The sequence below is a fragment of the Chlorocebus sabaeus genome, chromosome 9, assembly GCF_047675955.1.
Source record: "Chlorocebus sabaeus isolate Y175 chromosome 9, mChlSab1.0.hap1, whole genome shotgun sequence".
Taxonomy (NCBI): domain Eukaryota; kingdom Metazoa; phylum Chordata; class Mammalia; order Primates; family Cercopithecidae; genus Chlorocebus; species Chlorocebus sabaeus.
The window spans coordinates 67,145,463-67,169,946 of record NC_132912.1 but is presented as its reverse complement, the minus strand read 5'-3'; the positions used below and the strand labels follow the sequence as shown (position 1 = coordinate 67,169,946).

The window sequence follows — 24,484 nt, the reverse complement described above, 5'->3', positions numbered from 1 at the left end:
AACCTGGGAGGCAGAGGTAGCAGTGAGCCGAGATTACGCCACTGCACTCCAACCTGGGTGACAGAGCGAGACTCCGTCTCAAAAAAAAAAAGGAAGAGAAAATTAGGAAGGCTCGTAAGTCATCACACCAGGGATGAACCAGGTAAATTAATGTTCCTTTCGTGGTAGTAAAGCACTTCTGCATGTTGAACTGTTGTGGCTGTGGTTTAGTAACTTAAGCCCTGAATAGTTAGACATTCTGGTCACTGATGACCTACGGAAGGCGAAGAGTTAACTCAAACATTCTGAAGAGAAAGAGGAAGGAAAATACATTCTGTGGCAGCGGAGATTGCCAGAAAAGGCAGTGAGCTGATGACCTGAGAAAACAAGCAGGGCTCTAGGGGGGCAATGCCAGTCAAAGAAACATTACATCCTGCTAAAATTAGAACAGATAAGCTTACCTCCTACTACAGAGTCTTTAGGATTTAGGTTTTCATTGAGGGCTGACCTGCTCCACAGGTAGTGAAAGAGAAGGACTAGTTTGCAGAGTGCAGGATTATGTGATAATGAAAGAGATTAAGTTAGAGTTTCCCCTTATTATTTTCTATTATTGTTCCATATTTTGTCTGAGTTTTCTCTTATATTTTAATGTAAACAATCATAACAACAAAGGTCCTCACTCCCCATGAGAGGGCTACTGTTTTCATCCAGATTGATCAGGCTTCCCCCACCTACTGTCATTTAGGAATGGAGAGGAAAGGAGGGACCCTATCACATGGACAGTTGACTTGGGGCCCCAGCTAAGGGCCCCAAGATGTTACAAAAATTAAAGCATGGGGAAAAAGTATAAATAACCAAATTGGAAATATTAACTTTTGGCAAAGTTGGAAAACCAAACAGGTGTCTTCTCCAACCGATCATGAGTACTGTCTTCTTTCAACATGTAGATGAGTCTCTGTCAAGCAAGCAGTCATCAGCCAAATGTGAATGGTCTCTTGGTTCATGGGATGCCTCTACAGCCAAGAAATCTCTCCCTAATGGACAAGCTCCTGTAAGAAGTTCAACATTTTCAGACTATACAGTGTAAAAGGGAAATAGAGGGAAAGCAAAATCAGTTTATCATCAGTATGCATGTACTGAGTGCTGACCAAGCAACCACAAAAACTCCTGTGGAGTAAAACATCCAAGGGATATGTTCTCCACCATCAGGGGGCTAATATAACTGGAAAGAGAAGACATACATGGGTAAAAAGACACCTAACCATATGTGGCACTTTTGTAACTGAGTGCCATGTGTGTGCTGTCCAGAATGAGTGCTGTGACAGCTCCAAAGCATTCTGGTGGTAAGTGTAGGTTTCTAACTTGTCCTTGAAAGATGGGGCTTCAGATAAGCAAAGGAGAGCAGTAAGGGAATTCTAGGTAGGAGGAATGATATGGGGAAAGGTTTGGAGATAAGAAAATACAAAATACTTTGGAAAGATCATTTTTGAGATAGAAGAATGGAAGATAGGTCAGAACTTTAATGCTTGTGATCAAAGATAATTGACAATCTTCTAAAATTAATAGGCCATGGTGTGGTTAGCAGGAAAGAAGTGACTATGGAACTAATAATGAATGTTAGGACCAGATTGTGGAGGGCTTTGAGTGCCGTGTTTTTGGGATCATCCATGTTATGTATGACCTCCTCCCTTGCTGAGTAGTATTCTGTTGTAAGAATACACACGATTTATCTACCTGCTCTCCTGTTAATTAACACAGGTCATTTCCAGGTTAGAGGTATTACACATAAAGGTACTCTAAATATTCTTGTATAGGTCTTTTTTGTGGTTTTACAGTTTCATTTCTCTTGAGTTGATACCTAGAAATGAAAGGGTCATAGGACAGGTATATGTTCAGTTTCATAGGAAACTGCCATATGGTTTCCCAAAGGAGTTGTACCATTTTACACTCCTTCCAACAATGTATGAGTTTTGGTTTGGGAGCACATATATTTAAATCAGGAATCTGAAAGATCGATTTCACAGCAGTGTAAATGGATGGAGTGGAAGGAACTGAAGGTAAGGGGTCAATGCAGGAATCCACGCGTGAGCTACTAAGGGTCTCCACTTGTGCAGCCACACAGGGTGAGAAAGGAATGAGCTATTTTGGGAGATATCGTCAAATAAGTGAAATTCTATAGAAATAGAGGAATCAAAGTTATCTCAGATTTCAAGCTTGAGAGAAGCCTGTGTTAGAAAAGATGGGTTTCTTTTGGGGTGTGTTTTCAGTGATGGGCCATCTTACTGGAAATGTGGAAGAGGTCGGATCTGGAGACTGATCTAAAAGTCACCTGGCTAGAGATGACAATCAAATCCAGAAGTTCATAGAACAAAATAAAGGTGAACATAGGGCAGCTAAAGCCTAAACCTTTTGTAATTAGAAAGCAGTTAGGGTGTGTTTAAAAAAAAAAAAAAAAAAAAAAAGAAGGCATAAGTGAATTGCTACAGAGGCAGGAAGACCAGAACAGTCTCCAGGTTTAGCCCTATTCCTTGATGGGGAGCATCCCTTCACAGTCCTCCAAGCACGGTGCCATGTTTTGCACTAGAGGACACCAAAGTGGACTGAAAGGTTGAGGAACTTGCTGAAAGCTGTAGGAGCAAACGGCAGAGCTTAGCTGCTTTATTCACTTTTCTTCCATTTAATTGTGCAGATACTCTTAGATGTCTTAAAATAGTCACTTGCTTTAAAAAAAAAAATACAAAATATACCTGAATCTGTAGGCCAGTATTTAAGCTACTGAACTGTTTAGGTGTGGTATTTTATTTATTGGATGACTTACAGAAGAGGGTTATAGTTCAGTTATTGAGGCAGATGGGGCTACTGTGGTCCCACAGCTCTGGCTCTGGGCAGCACAAGACCCTTTGCCCACTCCCAGCTTTCCAAGGAACCCAAACTCAAATCCCTGCCAGCTCCAACTTGCTCAGCACTTCAGTCTCTACAGTGGGAGCCACACTGGTGCCACAACTGCTCCCAAGCAGCAGTATCTGTCTTTCAGTTGTCTTTCTGGTGACAATCTTTCAGCACAAAAGAATGCCTCAGACAGAGTAAAAATCAGCCTGTGGCAATTTTTGGGAAGCATTTTGTAGTAGGTGTCCTTCAGGCTTGCCTTCACTGGTAACTAAAAGTGACTGTGATGGCAGGTGGATAACGGACTTGCTTTCCCAAATGTCCATTCTAGTAAATTATGATTGAAATAATGAATAGATTCTCACACCTTAGCTAGAGTACCATCTGGAAACTAGTGTTACTTATTGAAAGGTTTTAATTTTTGCTTTATTTCCCCCTAAGTGTAGTTTCTAGTCTAAGGCTTTTTACCCCGTGAGTCTTGTCTTCCTGACATAGTGATCTTTACTTCATTGTGGGTTTCTGATTTGGCTACTAGAGATCTTGATGACAAGCTACTTATGAGGCCTGGGTCCAGTACCATCCTTTCAACTCGAAATTGGCCAAATCGAGCTGTGGAGTTTAGTACATCATCTCTGTCATACACAGTGCAGTCCACCAGGAGACGCAATCCACCGCCACGAACCCTTCATCCGATCAGCACGAGCCATTCACGCGTTGGAACACCAAGACCTATGGAAGAAATCCTCAGAGGAGCCCGAGTGTAGGTTTCAAAAGCAGAACTTCTGGAAACCGTGGTAAAACTAATTCAGTTTACATACAGAGTTAATTTAAACCTAAAACTGAAATCTATGCCTAGAAACTAATCATTAAGTAGTCTTATGACAGATTGCCCATGGGTTTAGATCCAATACAAAATTTTTTAGGGGGGTTAAAATTTATTTTATTTTTTTAGGTAGAGTCTCACTCCTGTCGCCCAGGCTGGAGTGCAGTGGCATGATCATGGTTCACTGCAGCCTCAACTTCTGGGCTCAAGTGGTTCTCCCACCCCAGCCTGCCAAGTAGCCAGGACCACAGGCGCGTGGTGCCACCATGCCAGGCTTATTTTTTGTGTTATTAGTAGAGACAGGGGTCTTGTCATGTTGCCCAGGCTGTTTTCAAACTCCTGAGCTCAAGCAATCTGCCTGCCTCAGTCTCCCAAAGTGCCGAGATTACAGGCGTAAGCCACTGCACCCAGCAGGGGTTAAATTTTAATGAAATAGATACTGAATCTTTCTGTTGATCTAGCTAAAGAGTTCTATGTCTATTTGTAAAAATAAAATGTTGGCTAGAATACTATATTGGGGTTACAAAAGGAATAAAGAACCTATTTATTTAATCAAACATTTTCCATGGTGGGAACATATTTAGTGAAATTCACTCCAAAATAAGTTAATTCCCCTTTAAGGTTTTTCTGCACCATTGGGATCCGTTTATTCCATTGACAATGAAAACTTTATAAACCTCAGATAAGGAGTTGCTTACATACCAGGAAAAATATCCCTTACCACTTCCTAGGAAGTGACACTAAAATTAATCTCCTTTCCCACCCTTCATTCACTACACACTCTGAGCCTCATCATGCAAAAAATACCTAGGAACCAATTTTAAACATACAATTCTTTTAGCTGTTGATTGACAAAATGTCTTAGGATGATTAGTTTCTAAAAATATCCTCAAAGGTATGAGATAATAAGGCCACAGCAGTGTTTTCAATTCAGCTTCCAAGTTAAGCATTATTATGTGGATGTAGATATATCTATACCAACAGAGCTATAAATTCATTCATTTGGGGATGAGTAGTCTTGATGTATGATTAATCTCTCATTCCTTCTTACAGTACTTTTTTTCAAAGTTGAAAAGTAAGTTGCTTTATTACTTCTGGGGCATGAAAGTATCATTCAGTTTCAATTACTGTCTTAAGGATGAGGAATACTGCAAGCTGCTCCAGATCCTACTGAAGGGAATAAAGGTTTAGGAACTTTACCCAAGAACTATGGTTATTAGGGAGAAGGATAACCAGAAGGTCCACAACTGTCAAGAATTCCATCATCAGCTGGGAATTTACAAATCTAAATCAGCAGAGAAGTGCAATACCAGATAAGGACAAATGTTTTATTCCAGTTCTGTGGGAGAGAAAAGGTCAGCTTCTGTTGTATACCCAGAGTACAGAGCTTCAAAACAAAATCAGAAAACACTATTTTAAAAACTAATTTTCCAAAAATCCTGAGATCTCTACTTAAAAACATAGGCAGCCTAAAGCTTTCTGTGCACATTAAACTCATCTGCTTCATTTATCTGATTTCTAATCAATTTGCTGGTATTGTTATAACTTCATGCTTTCATACCTTGGTGTTTGTTGGTGGTATCTGCAGCCCAGTGGCAGCCGACTCGCTCTCCTCTCCCTCACCAATGCCCCTGAGTCGAAATAATCTGCTACCACCTATTGGCACAGCTGAAGTGGAACATGTGAGCACTGTGGGGCCACAAAGACAGACGGTATGTTTCTTATTGCTTCTCCATGTACTTACCATACAACCTCATGGGCAGTAATTCTGCAGGATCTGTGCCATGATCTTGATTTATACTGTGTTTTGTCAAAAGTACAAACAGTGTGATAATTTATGACGTGGAATTGGAGCTGTTTGGCCTGCACTTATCATATCTGCCATGGTCGATAGGGTTTTTAACTACATACCACACTACAGATAGTTTTCACTGTTTCTGTAACTTCTGTCTCCTCTACAGAAACCCCATGGCGACTCTACTCGAGCTCAAAGTGCGGTGGTGGATGAACCTAATTATCAGCAGCCACAAGAAAGGCTCCTTTTGCCCGACTTTCTCTCCAGGCCCAACACAACTCAATCATTTTTGGTAGAGTGACATACTTCCTAGAATGGTCTTGATAGTTGGGGAAAGAAAACGTGGGGGAATACTAGTTTGGCAGACTTAAGACTTTATCTAGAGGCTTAACTCAGAATAAAAGTTGAGTTTCCAATAAAAAGTGTTATAAATACATTTTGTTCAAATTCTCACTAGTCCCTGATGCCTATTCTTTAATGTCTTATACAGAAATCACAAATTCTAAGCAATTTAACACTTAGATATGTCTGACCACAAGCAAGAATATTAAATCCCAGTGCATGTCAGATAAGCATAACTTCATTGTGTAACCCTTTTCTTCTGGAATTACATCAAAAGTGGTCTCAGATTATGATGAGTCCTGATGGATGAGTGGGTTGGGACTTTTAATAAAAAATTTTTTTCAGAAGCAGGCTCTTGCCATGTTGGCCAGACTAGACTTGGAACTCCTGCACTCAAGCAATCCTGCCTTAGCCTCCCAAGTAGCTGGGACTACAAGTGCACACCACTGCACCCAGTTTAGGACTTTTTCTTTCTACTGGTGTTTTAAATGCTGATACTACCTACCATTTATTGTGCATTTACTAGCCCTTATCAGCAGTGGGGTCATGCACTGACCTTCCCCATTTGTAGGCTGGGAGCTCGACCCCACATAATCTGCTTTGTGGCAAGAGCGCTTGGAGAGCCTGGGGAAGTAACCAGGGACCCCACATCCTGGAAGTTTTTGGGATGGTGGTATTTACAGCACACTTGTCCCAACTTATGACCCCTGAACCACAGCAGGCTAAAGCACTGCAAAATTTTTCTTCTATGAGAAGAGTGGTAAGGATAATCAACACCAAGACCTCTGTATTAGTTTCTTAGGACTTAAGAAATGACCAACAACTAGGTGCCTTAAAACAGCGGAAATTTTTTCCTCACAGTTCCAGAGACGAAAAGTTCAAAAATCAAGGTGTCAGCAGAGCTATGCTCCCTTTGCAGGGTCTAGGGAAGAATCTTTTTGTCTCTTCCTGGATTCTGGTGACCACCTGTGATCCCTGGTGTTCCTTGGCTTGCAGCTGCATCACTCCCAATTTCTGTTTTTTTTTTGGAGACAGAGTCTCGCTCCGTCACCTAGGGTGGAGTGCGATGGTGCGATCTCAGCTCACTGCAACCCCTGCCTACTGGGTTCAAGCAATCCTCCTGCCTCAGCCTCCCCAGTAGCTGGGACTACAGGTGCCCACCACCGCGCCCAGCTAATTTCTGTATTTTTAGTAGAGACGGGGGTATCGCCATCTTGGCCAGGCTGGTCTTGAACTCCTGACCTCAAGTGATCTGCCCACCTCAGCCTCCCAAAGTGCTGTGATTACGGGCGTGAGCCACTGCACCTGGCCTTTTTTTTTTTTTTAAGACAAGGTCTCACTCTGTTGCCCAGGCTGGAGTGCAGAGCACAGCTCACTGCAGCCTCAACCTCCTGGGCTTAAGTGATCATCTCACCTCAGCCTCCTGAGCAGCTGCGACTACAGGCGCATGCCACTACGCCCTGCTAAATTTTTTATATTGTAGAGATAGGGTGTCACTATGTTGGCCAGACTGGTCTCAAACCCTGAGGCTCAAGTGATCCTCCCACCTCAGCCTCCCAAAGTGCTGGGACTACAGGCATGAGCCACACACCCAGCCTGCCTCTGTCTTTACATGGCTTTCCTCCCTGTGTGTCTGTGTCCAGGGTTCCCTTTTCTTATAAAGATACTAGTTGCTGAATTTAGAGCCCACCCTAATCTAGTGTGACTTTACCTTGATTCATCTGTGAAAACCCTATTTCCAAACTTGGTCACATTCACAAGTTCCAGGTGGGCATAAATTTTGAGGGAACACTGTTCAACCTAGTAGACCCCACAAGGTTGACTTAGGGAGAAACTCACCAAAAACAACAAAAAGGAAACAGGAGCATTTCTGATTCTTGGGGTTCAGTGTGAACCCTAGAAAGTTTGAGAACTTCTACTGAATGTGCCTTCTCATAATCTGATATAGAACATTTATTAAGTAGTACTTAATGATTGTATTACACAGCTAGATTCTCTCAAACTTTTTTTTTTTCTTGAGACGGAGTCTCCCACTGTCGCCCAGGCTAGAGTGCTGTGGTGCAATCTCAGCTCACTGCAGCCTCTACCTCCTGGGTTCAGTCGATTCTCCTGCCTCAGCCTCCTGAGTAACTGGGACTACAGGCATCTGCCACCACACCCAACTAATTTTTGTATTTTTTTAGTAGAGAGTGTTTCTCCAAGTTGCCCAGGCTGGTCTTCAACTTCTGATCTCAAGTGATCCCCCTACCTTGGCCTCCCAAAGTGCTGGGATTACAGGTGTGAGCCACCACTCCACTCTCAGCCAAACATTTCATTTTTTTAAGAGACAAGTGTCTCACTACATCACCCAGGCTGGAGTGTAGTGGTGCAATCAGCACACTGCTGCCTCAAACTCCTGGGCTCAAGTGATCCTCCCACCTCAGCCTCCCAAGTAGCTGGGATTACAGGTGTGCACCTCTGCACATGGCTAAAAATGTTTAATTTTTTATTGCTTTAGGAATAAAACCGAACAGATGAAAACATTTCAGTCTTCTCTTTAGGTTTATAACAAAAAACAAAGTAAAAATTACTTACCATTTCTCTCCCCATTTGCTGTCATAAAAAGGGAGATAGATAGTTGCTCAGTTTATTAAGAATGCTAGCTGTGAGACAGGCACAGTGGCTCACACCTGTAACCCCAGCATTTTGGGAGGGTGAGGTGGGCAGATCACCTGAAGTCAGGAGTTTGAGACCAGCCTGGCTAACATGGTGAAACCCATTTCTATTAAAAATACAAGAAAATTAGCCAGGCATGGTGGTGCACACCTATAATCCCAGCTACTCAGGAGGCTAAGCCGGGGAGGCGGAGGTTGCAGTGAGCCGAGATTGTGCCATTGCACTCCAGCCTGGGCAACAGACCGAGAAGACTCTGTCTCCAAAAAAAAAGAATGCTAGCTGTGAGTCCTGGGCCTGGCACTACAGACTAGCACTTCGCTCCTTGCTGTTTTCATCTAGAATAGGGGCCAGTAAACTACAGTTCCTGGGCTACTCACTCGGCCTACCACCTTGTTTTGTAAATAAACTTTTATTGGAACAGTGCCACCAAGCTCATGTGTTTATGTGCTGTCTATAGCTGCCTTCATACCATAACAGCAAGGCTGAGTAGTTGCAACAACCACCCTATGGTCCACAAAGCCTAATATAATAACTATCTGGCCCTTTACAAAAAATAAGTTTGCTGACCCTTGATCTCTAAAATATAGGGGCTTCACCAGAAAAAAACTTCCTGAAATCTCTTGATTTTAGTGCTCTCTCAAGGGAACTACTGGGGGATGTTTTTAATCCATAAGCCCCAGCAGGATGTCATATATAGCTTTATCTGATATTTGCATTTTAATATTTTAGTCATATCTCTACATTTTTAATTCCTTGAGGTAACTGTGAAATGTTTGCATTTCATAATGCTAAAAAGTAAATGTAAAGTTAAATTTCAGTATGGTGGTAAAGTCGTAAGTATTTCAATGTTGCTGAAAAGGCTGGTTCTGTTTTAAATGAAAGCATTCATTTAAAATATATGCAGCAGCCAACAAAAAGAAATCAGACAAACTCCCTTAGAAGCTAACTGAAATATTAAACCATACGGATTATTTATAAATGCTGATTTTCTTAACGGCATAGTAGTAACATTGAGGAATATGCAATTTGTATGATAAATGGCTTTGTGGGCATCTGGCTTGGGGTTTTCTACTTGAAATTCAACATAGTGCACTCAGCTGACTTTTCCCTCAGGTTGGTAGTCTATGCCTTTTACACTGTTGATTTCAAGGTTTTCCTGTGAACTTGATAAATATTATCCTTTGTGAGAAGCTGCATCCTAAGAAGTGTCTCCTCTTTTTCTCTTTTAGCTGGATACACAGTATCGTCGCTCATGTGCAGTTGAGTATCCGCATCAGGCCAGACCTGGCAGGGGATCTGCAGGTACAGGTGGAGCCACGGCCCTTATTTACTACTGTGTGGTTAAGACCCAGCCTTTGTCTTTTTTCCTACATCTGTTTCCCCTTCTTTCAGATTTTCTTGGATTTATTGTTTTCTCATATCTTTGTAAATCACCTAAAATTCATTTTGGAACATGGGGTATAATAAAAAGCTAGGAGGGTTCTATTGCTCAGAGCCAAAAAGTTTCAGATTCTTGTTTTCTTCACACCATGTAAATTAACTTCTCACTACTTTGGTAAACTGCTTTGATTTTTAATCTAAAAAGTTTAACCCAAATTAGTCCTTATTATAACGTTCAAAATATTCTTTGAGAACATGGCATGGATTTTGTTATGTAAGCAAAAGTCATATTCCTATGGATTAAACTGCTTTGATCAGTTAATCTGTTAGGCCAAGGTAAGAAAAGAAATTCTAAACCATCAGGATATGCTAAGTCTGATTCTATCCCATTAACTCTTTTTATCTTTAAACTATACTCTGTAGATGTACTAACAAAGAAGTGACGGGAGAAAATTGAGGGATTTTTTTTTGAGACAGTCTCACTCTGTTGATCGGGCCAGAATGCAGTGGCACGATCATGGCTCACTGTAGCCTTGAACTCCTGGGCTCAAGGGATCCTCCCACCTAAGCCTACCACAAGGGGCTATAAGCAGTGCCACCATGCCCAGCTAATTTATTTTTTGTACAGACAGGGTCTCGCTATGTTGCCCAGGTTGCAGGATGTCTTAATTCTTCCTGTGACAGTCTTACCACCATCAGGGTCATTCTTATATATGCTCAAGGTAAATTTATAAGTAATGAACAGTTGAGATGTTTCCTGTTAATAAGATTAATCAGCAACTACAGTAAAAAACTAGTCTGCCTCAAACCATCTTTGTAGTCCAAGTGATTTCCCAGCTCAGTTCCCGGTAGCACTGTCTGGTAGAGTCTTTGAATGCTTTCGTCAGATTCTGCTTTCAGATCTGCATTTGAACTATCATTTCAGCTACATTGAAAGTCAGGTATAACTGGCCGGGTGTGGTGGCTCACACCTGTAATCCCAGCACTTTGGGTGGCTGAGGCGGGCAGATCACGAGGTCAGCAGATCGAGACCATCCTAACACAGTGAAACCCCATCTCTACTAAAAATACAAAAAATTAGCCGGGTGTGGTGGTGGACACCTGTAGTCCCAGCTACTTGGGAGGCTGAGGCAGGAGAATGGTGTGAACCCGGGAGGCGGAGCTTGCAGTGAGCTGAGACAGTGCCACTGCACTCCAGCCTGGGCCACAGAGCGAGACTCTGTCTCAAAAAAATAAAGAAAGGTGTAACTAATGTTAACACTGAAGTGAGTAAATCAGACATCTTGGTTCTTTTTAATTAGTGGGCTCTTCTGCAAAACTAGTTCACTGCTTTCATACCTTAAGAAAGTCCAATTCATAACTGGAGCAAAAAAGCCCTTAGCTATAAACTTGAGAGTTATTATCAAACCTAGACTGCCTACTAATGTTACTCTATGTCATCTGACAGGTCCTCAGTTACATGGGTCTACAAAATCTCAAAGCAGAGGCGGACCAGTCTCTCGAACCAGGAAGGGACCATAAGGCAAATGAGAAGAACCTGTCAGGCTGCAGGAAACACGAGATTTCATGAAGCCGTATTCAGTCATCAAGTGATGTAGAGCTTGTATAGAAGATCGACTAGAAACCATCTTCATGAAGGGTGATTTTGGCACAAGTGACTGAAGAACAAAACAGCACAGCCGCCAAAAATGACATGCGTGTTTTTTCTATCTCCAGTTACTGTCTCTTTCAGCAGAAATTAACCTATTCCATTGGAAAGAAAAGTTTGTACCCAAAGATGCAACAATGAATAATAGCCAAATCACTGCTCATGTTGTCTCTTAACAATGATCAGTTCAATCATATAGGATTTGATGAGCTCACACATACATAAAAAGCAGGAAATGATCAGTGACAATATCACTGGCTTCAGAATACTTCAGCTTGTGTTCATTTCTGGAGAGCTATACTCAGTTTTAAGTCATTTTGCTGTCAAAAATCTGACCTCATCCAACAGACGTCATTCCTAAAACTCTCTTTAGATGTCCTACCCTATTAACAGATTAAAATGGAAGGGGTGTGTAACTAAAGACATAAATGTTAAGCATTAAAGTAACTTATGTAATAAAGTATATTGCATATTTTTTTAGATAGGACAGTTCAACCTTATGATGCCTACCTGATGGCGGGTTATGCTTATTTTCTTCCTAAAATAGGTTACTGGTCATATCTTTTTTCCAAATATTAAATGCACCTTGCCAGATATTCGCCTGCAACTCTAAGGAAAGTAAGTCAAAAAATAATTTGTAGAATCTACTATTGGGCCAAAGTATAATTCCCTAAAAGTTTAAGAAACCCTGGCAATTAATTCAGCATAAACATATCCTATAAACAGCAGGAGAGGTTCAGCTTCCTGACTTTACTGTGGACCTTTTCCTAAGGGCATTCATGAAAGCAGCAACAGTTTTAACTATGGCTTAAATTTATTTTAAATTTCACTAAATACAAATCTTGATTGTCATGCCAGTTTTAGATCTTATTAATTTTCAGAATGGATAAATTCAATAATCATAAATTACAATAACATTTTTTTATACCAAGGTGTTCTAATGCCATATGAAGACAGATGCTTCAAAGAACCTGCATTAAATTATATTTTTAATACAATTAAAAACTATTTTTAACCTATTTGTAGTCACAAACTGAAAATGTGTCGTCTTTACCTTAGAGCTAAAGGCTTACTTTATGCATATGGCATATTTAATAGTCTAAAAATCAAACATTTAAACAGTTCCTAAAAAAGTTCCATATATTCTCATACCAACTCATCTAAATAGAAATGAAAATCTCTGTATTGTTCTCACAAACCATTACCACAAGTTCACTATAACAATTAGATCGGCCGGGCGCGGTGGCTCAAGCCTGTAATCCCAGCACTTTGGGAGGCCGAAACGGGCGGATCACGAGGTCAGGGGATCGAGACCATCCTGGCTAACACAGTGAAACCCCGTCTCTACTAAAAAATACAAAAAACTAGCCAGGCGAGATGGCGGGCGCCTGTAGTCCCAGCTACTCGGGAGGCTGAGGCAGGAGAATGGCGTGAACCCAGGAGGCGGAGCTTGCAGTGAGCTGACATCCCGCCACTGCACCCCAGCCTGGGCAAGAGAGCCAGACTCCGCCTCAAAAACAAACAAACAAACAAACAAAAAATTAGATCAATATCGCTTGCCTTTCAAAGTTAAAGAGTCAGAAAGGGGCCTCTAAGAAGTCATTTAGCCCAATTCCCTCACCCTGTTTTCCCTCAAAGCCGGTGCAATTTTTTTTAAACCAAAAAACTGGACATATTTAATACATACAGTTTGACAAGTTTGTATTTCACTCTTTGTTTTGATGTAATAACTTTTATAAAAGGAGACAGATTCAGACAAGCTCAGTGAAAGACATTCAGCAATCAGTGGCAGGACTACAACACACATCTCTCTATGCTAGGGAAACCAAGCTCTCTATTATAAAGCTGACAGGGGCTATTGTTTTCCACTTTTCTCTCATCCTAAACACCATTCGCATTTCTTCTAGGTCACATTTTTACTGGGATCATTTACAAAGCCCCCAGAACTTAATCATCATGTTTTACTTTTTTATTTAATCATATACAACTCTTACAAAAATGCTTGAAGTAATTTAACACCCGTACATCAGTACAAAACCTGGCTGAGTAAAATGAAGAGAGGGTCTATTCAAGATCATTAAGACCAAATGTAAACTGGGAAGTATGTGGAAGACAGCTGTCCAGCAAGTATTTGGAAGATGTTCTAGCTGGGTAGAGAGCCTAATCTAACAGACACGCACACTGCAGAAAACAGCATGAACAGAACCACATCTTAGATAAGAGTTCTGTGTACCGAAGATCTATGGAGGCAAGTGCTGTCAGGAAGGACACTACCTCCCTCCGCCCTCCCAACCGTCACCACCAAGTTCCTTCTGGTAAGACCTCACGCAATGGCAAGTGCTTTCTAGGAAATACTAAGATGCTTGGTCCAGTCAATCTGAAAAATTCAGGCTGGAAAGACACCTTTTCTCAAGAGTTGACTTTTGCCTTCAAATCTTGCCTGCACCTTGCCTACGATGGCATCAATTTACACCTAAGGACCTTTGAAGAGAAAACTTCCATTATTTCTTTTCTTTCTTGAGAGATTTTTTCCCTCCTCCTTTGGAAGATTTGCAGTACTTTGCTTCCATCTGAGCCAGAAAATTGTCCATTTCCTTTTGCCGATCCTTTTGTCTGCTCTGTTTGAGAAGTTAAAACACAAGCTTTCACAACATTATCCACAGACAGAAGGTACTTAGTGGTTGCCAGGGGCTGGAAAAGTGGAGTAACTACTAATGGGTAGGAGTTTTTTTGGAATGGTGAAAATGTCCTACAATTGGTGTTAATAATTGTAAAACTTTGTAAATACATTAAAAACCACCAAACTGTACACTTTAAAAGGACAAACGGATGGTATGCGACTTACGTCTTAAAAGAAGAAAACAAAATACAACATTCCAAAGAAAATATTAGCAATAGGAATCAGATCATTAAAGATGTGGCAACAAACTGCCAAGTTTACCTGAATGGCTGCCTTCAGGCTATCTACGCCTTCATCAAGCCCCAACTCCTTTCTGCTCATTTCTGCTTCTTTCGCCTCTTCCTGAGCCTGAAACAGAAACTCACATGAGACTCAGGGCCACCAGAAAATGCTTAAAATACATTCTCTTTCCCAAAAACAAATCTATAATACTGTTTCAATTTGAGGATTATATGAATAGACAAAATGAACAGAATTACATAACTATGTCATTCATTAAAAGGCAACAATGCTGATAGCAAGCATAGATCCTCCGATTCCAATTACCATTTGTTTTTTCCCCAATTCTACTTACTAGAGGTAGCAAGTACTTTGGCACTCATAAATCACATGGTGATAAAAGGGAACATGAGGCCAGATACGGTGGCTCACACCTGTAATCCCCATACCTTGGGAGGCCAAGGTGGGAGGATTACTGGAACTCAGGTGTTTGAGACCCACCTAGGTAACACAGCGAGACCTTATCTCTACAAAAAATAAAAGAAATGAGCCTGGTGTGGTGGTATGTGCTTGTAGTCCCAGCTACTAGGGAGGCTGAGGTGGGAAGATGGCTTCAGCCTGGGAGTTCGAGGCTGCACTGAGCTGTGATCATGCCTCTGCACTCCACCCTGGATGATGGAGTGAGATGCCATCTCTTAGAAAACAGAAGGAAAAAATAAAAAAAGAAAGAAAGAAAGAAAGAAAATGATGCAATTGCTAGGATACAGGTACTTCTGATTCCTCCCCTGGAAACCCAATTTACTACATGGGACTGGTGGTGCCTTGTGAACAACCCCAGTTTAAAATGACTTCTGGGTAGTCAGAAGAAACATCATCAATAAACTCAGTTTTAACATTTACTTACCTGATTTCAAAACAGCCTTCCTTTGCCAAGTGTTCCTAGAGCATTGTTTACAAAATACCACAAGCACACCTTAGGGTAACAACTATAAGATGCCCCAACACCCCTTGTGAATTTTCTAACTAGCAATTAATGCTATTAATACTGAGGATGATGATACATTAGGATCCCCATCCCAATAAGACACCCATTTCCTTGTATTCAAATTATCTCTTTAAATTCAGCATCCCCCTAAGGTTTGTTGAACAGTCTCTCAAAACTATGCCATTTTTCTCCTCAAACTCTAGGGAAGTTTCTCAAGTTAACAGTCTACTGTGAATGCAGCTGTGCTCAGTTTCATCTCAGGAAATGAACAACTTAAGATTTGACTGTCAGCTGGAGTCTTAGCAGGTGTAGCCTATGAACCAAAATGCTCTTGATATACACTCCACTGCTCCCCTCAGCTCACCAGAAAGGTCAGCCTCTTATTTAGGCAAAACAGGCCCTTTGAATTTTCACCGGAAACAAAAACGTCAGCTTTCTCTCCGCATGCATCTCCTATGTAAAAGCTGCAGAAAAGTTCCTGAGGGCACTCAGGAGGGCAGCAATGGTTCTAAAAAGTTGTGTGCTCCTTAAGAGAATCTAATGCCTGATGATCTAAGGTTTCATCCTGAACTACCCCCCCAACTCTCCTCACCCCCACTGTCACTGGAAAAACTGTCTTCCACAAAACAGGTCCCTAGTACCAAAAAGGTTGGGGACGGCTGAAGTTTTTCTTTAAAAAAAAGAAAGAAAACAAATTCTGTGTTCAACTCAAGAATCAAACTCTGGGCAAAGGCCCAAAAATCTGCACTTTTAACAAGACAGTCTCTGTCATTCTCTTTTTACCCCCTCAACCGAGTAAGGATCACTGCCCATCCTGTGTACCTGGGTTCCACTAACTTTATCTCCTGAGAAATGCCTCAGCAATGCTATAAGAATTGGCCCATAAGAAATAAGATTTCAGCGCTACTTTACTATGGTAATATTTAAACAATCTATGCAATAAAAATCATCTTAAGCACAACATACTAGAAAAAGGTTTCTCTTGATAAACTGGTATGCCCATTTTATTAGATCAGAACTGTAGATCAAGTTAACCCTAGTCCTTACTTCTGGAGTTTTATATTTACTTCCACTGCTGTAAATACCCTCAAATCCTTTTTGGAAGCAGTCAAAATATAAATCAACAGTATTCAAAATCTTACCCTTCTTTTCCTTGCATTCATCTTTTGTTTCGATTCTTTGACAAAGGCATTATAGGATGGGATCTCTCCGGCGTCAATAGCCTGCTGAATGATACTCCTTATCCTAGGTTCCTCTGTGTACTGCACGCAAAGCACAGACTCCATGATCTGATCCATGTCACCCTTGAAGTCCAGATAGGCCTGTTTAATATCGGCCAGCTCTTCTTCCGAACCTTTGTATGTCTTTTCAAAAGCTTGAATGTCCTCTAAAGATATCTGATAACAAAGGAGATTTGCTTTAACTTTGAGGATTTTACTTTAAATAAAAGATACATTAGTAAAACTAGAGTTAGGTGTTGAATTGCTGCAATGCAACAGTTGCTTGAGCTGAAATTATTGAACCAGATTTTCTATGCTTAAGCTTTTCCGGAGTCCTCCTTTTTAAATCCAATCTTCATATCTGCTAACTAGGGACCAGAGAAGTTTCCAACGGTGAAAGGAGATCCAGAATCAGGACTTACATTTGGATATGTAAAATAAAGAACATCTTGCAAAAAAATAAATCTGCCCTTTTCAGTGCAACAATCACATTAACAGGAAATTTAAAGCCTGTTTCAGTAAGTGTGCGTGTATTTATATTTCAAGGCCAAACTCAAAAATTTTAATTCCTACAAAATTAACACAAAATACAAGATCTTCGAGGCAGTCAATAAAGGTTTGTTGATTGATGGTAACAGCCATAAAGAAATCTCCAGAGTCCTTTACCTTTTTAAAGAGTAGCCGCCAATACGCCTCCCAGTCTCGGTCTTGGGTGAGCACAGGAGAGTCCTCGTCCACTGTTCCCTGCTCATCGTACACTGCTCTCTGTTCTCTGTCACTGAGAACGGAATAGACTTTTCCCAGGATCTGAGGGCAGAGAGTATCCGTAAATCGCCCCTGCTCCTCCCACCGAAACCGCGGCGCGAGAAATAAAGATCAGAAGGCGCCAAGCGGAGCTCAGCGCGCTCCCCCCGGACGGGGTCCGGCGGCCAAAAGGCTGGGGACATCCTGGCGGCCCGTCGGCCTCGGGGCGTGACCCTGCATACCTGGAAGCGGCGGGTGGCGTCCTCTTTGTCGCCCTCGCCCACCCGGTCCGGGTGTACCTGCAGGGACACCTTGTGGTAGCCTCGTCGGACCTCGCCGTCGGAAGCCTGGCGTCGCACACCCAGCACCCGGTAAAGGTCGGCGGTGCCGAACACTTCCTCGCAAAGCTCCAGCAGCCCCATGCCGGGCAGGGATACGACCTCAGAGGAAGCAGCTGCTGCCAACCGTGCCGGGTACAACCCCGGACTGCTTCTTTTTCCCGCCCAAAATGCCCAGGGCGCCTGCGTCACAAGCACTGAAGGGGCGTGACCACCCCCCCGCGCGCGCGCGCATCCGCGCTTTACGGCGGCCGCAAAACGAGCCGTGACGAGGCAGGCGCCGGCCCCAGTAAGTAACACCGGCGCGTGGAGTCGGAGTCCTCGGCCGGCCGCGCGCAGGAGCCAGGTCTTCAAGGAAGTGATGTTGCTCCGTTCTCTCCTCCCCTTGCTCTGGAAATCTGGAGTTCGTCTTACCTTTTAGTGTCCCAGAACAGCTTTTTCAAAAAGTTCATATATTAGCTTGAATTTACAAACTGCTGGCCTATTTTTTAAGTAGAAAATGGCCAAACATCAGCATTCAGCAATTTCACATGGTTCAACAGATGTTTTTTTTTCAAAAATGTTCCTGAAAGGAACAGGTAAAGCTGTAGACCCAAATAATTTTGCACCCCACTGGTTGGAAATGCTGGGGTACTTTCCCTCTAGCCCTGCAGGAAAAACCCTATACTGAAACCCAAAAAGCACAAAACACAAAAACTCTTTTACCTAACAGGACTTTCACCTTACACATTGGTGGAGGTAACATGACCCAAGCCCCCGTCTTAATAACAAACTGCTGAAGCAAAGGCGCTTTCTTTTAATGTGAAGTTCACAGCTGGGTTTGAACATGTTGGATCCCAGGTGGCAGCAGGGTAGGCTGGAGCAATCATCCAAGAGATGGTGAGAAACTTGGGCCTGGAGACCCAAAGCAAGGCTGAAGCTGGGGATAAAACTTTGGAAGTAGGATAAGCTCACAAAGGAAGTATGCGTATACATGTATTAGACAAAGGATAAACAATGCTAAGTGAATACCCGAGTTGGCAGAAAAATACCTTATCAAATCTTATCCCCTGACTGATTTAGCATTTTTCAGAATCATTCTGCTCTGCCAATAAGTTTCTGCAAAGCCTCAAACTCTCCAGGATACATTAATATCTTTTAAACCTCCCAGGGTTGCCATGATTTTCAAAGCATTTCTCTTTCCCACGTCCAAGATCAAACTCAGCTGAAGTCAGTTCCTCTCAACCTGCCCTGGCATCAAAGTCTCAAAGCAAGCAGGGGCCAACCAGCAACAACCCCGGGGGAGCTTTGCCAACCACAGAATTTAAGATGGCTGGTAATCGTTCTCAGAACATAAAACACAAAATAAGTGGGCACATTGATAGAACCTCCTCTATAAATTTCCTATATCTTAGTGACATACCAGAGTTAAGACATCTGTCTTTGCTCATTTTTTCCCCCTCTATGGACAACATAACATGTTGGGAAGGGCTTTCCAGGAGGGCATAACTGGGGTATGAATCTTACATCACTGGGCAAGTTTCCACCTCTAGGCCTCAGCTTCCCTATCTGTAAAACAGAGATAATCCTACCGGCCTTCATGCCTTACAATCGTCACGAATAATCTTGTACACAAAAGGCCTAGGACATATGTAGGTGCTTTACGATATTATCTTCCAGTTTCTCATATTTTTTAAGGTACTCAAATACATCAATTTTAACATTTTTCTATATACACATTTGCTACTGAAAATTGAAATAGCACATTGAAATACTCTTTTATTGCAACTAAAATTTTCAAAAAACCAGAAAATCAAATAAATTATTATGCTGTAGCCAAATTATGTAATGTTTTCTTTTCTTTTTGAGACAGGGTCTTACTCTGTCACCCAGGCTGGACTGTAGCAGAACGATCACAGTTAAGTATCGGCCTCCTGGGCTCAAGTGATCTTACTGCCTCAGCTTCCCGAGTAGCTGGAACTATGTGTGAGCACCACCATACCCAGCTAATTTTTAAATTTTTTGTAGAGATGGGGTCTTGCTGTGTTGCCCAGGCTGGTCTCAAACTGGTCTCAAGTGATCCTTCCACCTCAGCCTCCCAAAGTGCTGAGATCGCAGGTGTGAGCCATTGCCCCAATGGTATCTTTATATTATTTCCTCACAAGTTACTTCAAATTCTTTTTTTTTTTTTTTTTTTTTGAGACGGAGTCTTGCTCCGTCGCCCAGGCTGGAGTGCGGTGCCGGATCTCAGCTCACTGCAAGCTCCGCCTCCCGGGTTCATGCCATTCTCCTGCCTCAGGCTCCCAAGTAGCTGGGACTACAGGCGCCCGCTACCACGCCCTGATGTTGAATTTCATCTCACTGACTTCAGGCTTTTAAAACACATGGGAATACTTGAGACCTATGGATAGTTGTGAGTCAAATAAAAAAAGTAGAGCTAAAGTATACTGAAGTTATTCAAATACATTCAAACTGTAAGATCCCTTATAAATTACTGGCATCAAGGTAGGAAGGAAAAGATACAGGAAGTAAAATGCATCACTCATCACAGGTTGTCAAAATTATTGGTATACAGTTTATCCTAACACAGGGCAGGTTTCTTAACTGTCTCCATAAAATTATCAGCAAGAAAGAAAAGTACAAGAATAAGGTTCACAGCTGAATTGGCTTGGTGTCCTAATTCCCTATTCCAGTATTCTCAGAAGGATCCCATCTATGATATATGCAGAAATCACAGCCACATTTGAATGGTTCAATCTTGATTCATTCTGAACTCCCTTAAGCCCAGCAGTTTCTCATTCTTAAAAGATAGGTTATTAAACCCCAAAAGCAATTTTCATAACAAATTTACATTTGTATATTTAAGAATATGCATTAAGGCCGGGAGTGCTGGCTCATGCCAGTAATCCCAGCACTTTGGGAGGCCAATGTGGGCGGATCACAAGGTCAGTAGATCAAGACCATTCTGGCCAACATGGTGAAACCACATCTCTACTAAAAATAAAAAAGTTAGCTGGGTGTGGTGGCACACACCTGTAGCTCCCCAGCAACTCGGAAGGGTGAGGGAGGAGAATCGCTTGAACCCAGGAGGCGGAGATTACAGTAAGCTGAGATTGCACCACCGCACTCCAGCCTGGCAACAAAGCGAGACTCCATCTCAAAAAAAAAAAAAAAAAAAAAAAAAAGAATAAAAGAATATGCATTAAGCAAGACAATATAAATCTCCAATTACAAAATCAGTAAGAAAGGTAACTGTTTTTACACTTGCGAGATGAACATGAAGATTTGAACAGGCCGTGAATAGTCTGGCTGGGGGTTTTGAAGCAGGATGTCTTGGAAGCCAGTAGATTGTAAAGTTGTCCAAGAGACCCAGAGCCCCACTCAAAAGTCCAATCCTCCCACAGTCACTGTCTATCCCAAGACAAAGTCCAAAAAAGCTAGTTAGTACCCACATCCAGTGCTAAGTCACACAAGAACAAATCTCTCCATGGGCCCTGTGCAGGTCAGGCCAGAAGAGAAAGGGCAACTCAGGATACTCCATTTATTGAACTCCAAATCTAACAAAATTAAGATCTCTGCAGTGTTTCAAGAGAACCTTGACTTTGTTCCCACTGCTATGCTCACTAAAGTCAGCTCACTTATGTTTCTGTAGCCTCTGTATCTGTAGCTTCTGCATCTGTTTTCTGAGAAGCTAAGAGGACTTCACGTGCCCGTTTCCTTCGCAGTCTCTCAGCATTTGTGATCATCATAGGATGCAGAGGGAAAAAGCCAGCAAGACCTAAAAGCAACAGATTTTTCACTTATTATAACACCGTATAAGCCAATGCTTCCCTAGGAACTCTGTCTCACAGAACTGAGGTCTGAGATCTGACCCAGTGCATGGATGCAAACCATGCTCCTCACTTGCCAAACTCTGTACTGCTTCTCCCCGGCAAGGAGACAATGGATGTCTACTTTCTAATAATATTCCCCTTACTTTAAAAAAGATAAACTGACAGATGACCATTCAAAACATACTATTCCCATTTTTAGCATAAAATACCAGTCACCCAAAAAGTCTTACAAAGGAGTCCACAAAAGGGGCCTCCAGATTCAAAATGCCAATTAGATCACAACTTCAGCTCCCACTTCAGTCCTGAGCAGTGTAGAGGGAATGAAAATAATTCTTTTTTTTTTTCTTTGAGATGGAATCTCCCTCTGTTGCCCAGACTGGAGAGCAGTGATGCGCTCTTGGCTCACTGAAACCTCCGACTCCTGGGTTCAAGTGATTCTCCTGCCTCAGCCTCCCCAATAGCTGGGACTACAAGCGTGTGCCACCACGCCCAGCTAATTTTTTTTTTTATTTTTAGTAGAGACGAGGTTTCACCACGTTGGCCAGGCTGGTCTCGAACTCTTGACCTTAAGTGATCCACCCGCCTCGGCCTCCCAAAGTGCTGAGATTACACCCATGAGCCACCATGCCCCGCCAAAAATCATTCTTATACCCACTGTCCTGGAGCTGACTTCAGTTTAAAATCCCCTCAATAAGATAAGACCAGAGCTGAGTTACCCAGAAGCTTTTCCATAGGCTTAGTGAGGTGGGCCCCGCAGCCAATCCAATGACAGATCCTGTCTAGGTTGAGGGCAACGATTTTTTCTCCATGACTGTTGGGCAATGGATCATAGGAGCCCAGCTGCTCTACGAAACGGCCATCCCTGGGACACTTGTTGTGAGCAACCACAATGCGGTAGAAGGGCCGGTTGGTGCAGCCACCCAGGGCAAGGCGGATGGTTAAGTGGCCCCCATGGTAGGACTTGTAGAGGAGAGCACCTGTAGAAAAGCAGCTGGTTAGGACACACACACACACACACACACAAAAACAGCACAGAAAGGGCAAAATGACACAGACAGCACAATTCCCTTTTTCCACGGAAATGTCTCACTTCCAATCTATTCCTGTCAATTCAGTTTAGATGCTATTCTTCTTTGTGAAACCCCTCTTGGCCACTCCAGCCAGCAATGACCTCCTCCTCATACCGAAACCCACTCGGCATGGGCTTCCCATTCACTAGGCTCTGCAACCTTGTGCGAACCTTAGCTGCTTCAGTGGGGTGGAAATTTTTCACCGGTGATTAAGTGGGGAAAAAACTGAGAGGAGGATCAAATGTAAGGCAGTGTGGCTGCTTCAGGTTCGGGTTGCCTCCATCGCGCCTGGGAGAGCACTGCCCCACCCGGCCCCGAACTCCCGAGCCCCGTGACCGCCCGGTACGTCTCGCGGGGGCCCGATGACTCACTGAGGTGGACCATGGCGCTGCCGGCATACGGCTCCTCGGAGCGCCCCGCTACCCGCACGCACCAGCTCTACGGCCTTAGCAAGGCAGAAGACAGACAGAAACAAACTGCATGCCGCACCGTCAAGCAGTCCAAAGCCCGAAAACCTTGACTCCGGAAACGGATGGTCCACTCGCCCCGCCTCTTCCGCTTGCCTCCCTATACTTCCCACAATGCAACACGTACCTTAAACTGCTGCAAAAGAGGCGTTTCTCGTGGTGTCTTGTGGGCGTGACGGTGCGATCCCTCTCAGGCTTCTGAGTCTCTGCTGGAGTCAGAAGTTTTGGGCGGGCCGGGCGCGGTGGCGCAAGCCTGTAATCCCAGCACTTTGGGAGGCCGAGACGGGCGGATCACAAGGTCAGGAGATCGAGACCATCCTGGCTAACACGGTGAAACCCCGTCTCTACTAAAAAATACAAAAAACTAGCCGGGCGAGGTGGCGGGCGCCTGTAGTCCCAGCTACTCGGGAGGCTGAGGCAGGAGAATGGCGTGAACCCGGGGGGCGGAGCTTGCAGTGAGCCGAGATCGCGCCACTGCACTCCAACCTGGGCGACAGAGCGAGACTCCGTCTCCAAAAAAAAAAAAAAAAAGAAGTTTTGGGCGAATCCCAGGCGCTCCAAGAGAAATGCTACACCATCCATCCATCTTGCAGGCGTTGCTGCCTAGGCGCAACGCTGAGAAGGCAAATACTAAAGGGTGCTGTCCTTTCCTCGTGGAGCTCACAGTCCGCTGGGGAGACCGTGAGATGACAGCGGAGAAACTAGGGCGATCAATAGTACTCAGTGCAAGGAGAGCGAGCAGAGAAGGCAGACTTAATGCTTGCTGAGGAAGACTTCACAGAGGAGGTAGTGTCAGGGCTGAGACGAGGAGAAGGATTATAAGTGACTAGAGTTTACTTTATCCTTCTCGTTAACTAAAACTAATTTACCTCTCACCTTTCCTCCTATTGCCATCCCACCCCTGTCGAGGCAATCACACCTTAAAAAATAAAGGAGAGGCTATTCTTGCTTTTGCCGTGCTGTGATCCAGGGCAGAGGTGAAGTATGTTTTTTTTGTTTTTTTGTTTTTTTTTAACATCTGTAGCCCTAGAATATGGCCTCAGTGATGAGGGTAATGGTGTCTCCTTGGAGCCCTAGTGGTTTAGATCCATGAAGATGCCTGTGAGAAGGTGTCAATAGTGAGAAGGTGTCAATAGCTCCACCTTCAGCAAAGACCTCTCTATTCAGCTTTTTTCGTTTATTGTTAGTTCCAAAGGGCTAACATGCTCTTTGCCCTAATACAGTGACCCAGCATAGCAGTCTTCCTCTAGGGCCACCTTTGAAAATGATGCCTTAATTCTTGTATTTCAGTTAACTGAACCTGGCCAGAGACCTTAGCACCAGACTTCCTCCAGGAGGGATCCAATAAGCTTTCATCAGAAACCCTAATAATGACCCCACTATACCTTAATTTTATTATATGTATATATATGCCATATAATTATAGCAATTACACTATAGT

General features: G+C 43.0%; 3 protein-coding genes across 6 annotated transcripts in view; 1 reads left to right on the top strand and 2 right to left on the bottom strand.

The window, feature by feature from the left end:
- FAM149B1 (family with sequence similarity 149 member B1) overlaps positions 1-11,968 on the top strand; it is a 78,352-nt gene extending 66,384 nt beyond the window's left edge. For all 3 annotated transcript variants that reach the window (XM_007963088.3, XM_007963085.3, XM_038009064.2), the window contains 6 exons: positions 927-1,030; positions 3,401-3,625; positions 5,277-5,400; positions 5,650-5,775; positions 9,710-9,782; positions 11,308-11,968. In XM_007963088.3, the coding sequence (XP_007961279.1) occupies positions 927-1,030; positions 3,401-3,625; positions 5,277-5,400; positions 5,650-5,775; positions 9,710-9,782; positions 11,308-11,381 (726 nt within the window). In that variant the 3' untranslated portion in view covers positions 11,382-11,968. The remainder of the gene's footprint in view (positions 1-926; positions 1,031-3,400; positions 3,626-5,276; positions 5,401-5,649; positions 5,776-9,709; positions 9,783-11,307) is intronic.
- Positions 11,969-12,303: 335 nt separating this feature from the next.
- DNAJC9 (DnaJ heat shock protein family (Hsp40) member C9) lies at positions 12,304-17,778 on the bottom strand. Its single transcript, XM_007963072.3, has 5 exons — positions 17,599-17,778; positions 17,279-17,419; positions 16,535-16,789; positions 14,450-14,536; positions 12,304-14,126 (listed from the first exon to the last, which is right to left on the bottom strand). Exons 1-5 carry the CDS (start codon positions 17,776-17,778, stop codon positions 14,010-14,012), a joined length of 780 nt encoding a protein of 259 aa, XP_007961263.1. The 3' UTR covers positions 12,304-14,009.
- MRPS16 (mitochondrial ribosomal protein S16) lies at positions 12,304-23,128 on the bottom strand. Of its 2 annotated transcripts, XM_073019064.1 has the most exons (7): positions 22,948-23,128; positions 22,223-22,483; positions 17,599-18,108; positions 17,279-17,419; positions 16,535-16,789; positions 14,450-14,536; positions 12,304-14,126 (listed from the first exon to the last, which is right to left on the bottom strand). In XM_073019064.1, exons 1-3 carry the CDS (start codon positions 22,958-22,960, stop codon positions 17,798-17,800), a joined length of 585 nt encoding a protein of 194 aa, XP_072875165.1. In that variant the 5' UTR covers positions 22,961-23,128; the 3' UTR covers positions 12,304-14,126; positions 14,450-14,536; positions 16,535-16,789; positions 17,279-17,419; positions 17,599-17,797. The 2 variants fall into 2 exon arrangements, with proteins under 2 accessions (XP_072875165.1, XP_007961262.1); XM_007963071.3 differs by lacking the exons at positions 12,304-14,126; positions 14,450-14,536; positions 16,535-16,789; positions 17,279-17,419; positions 17,599-18,108 and adding an exon at positions 21,201-21,451.
- Positions 23,129-24,484: the final 1,356 nt, after the last annotated feature.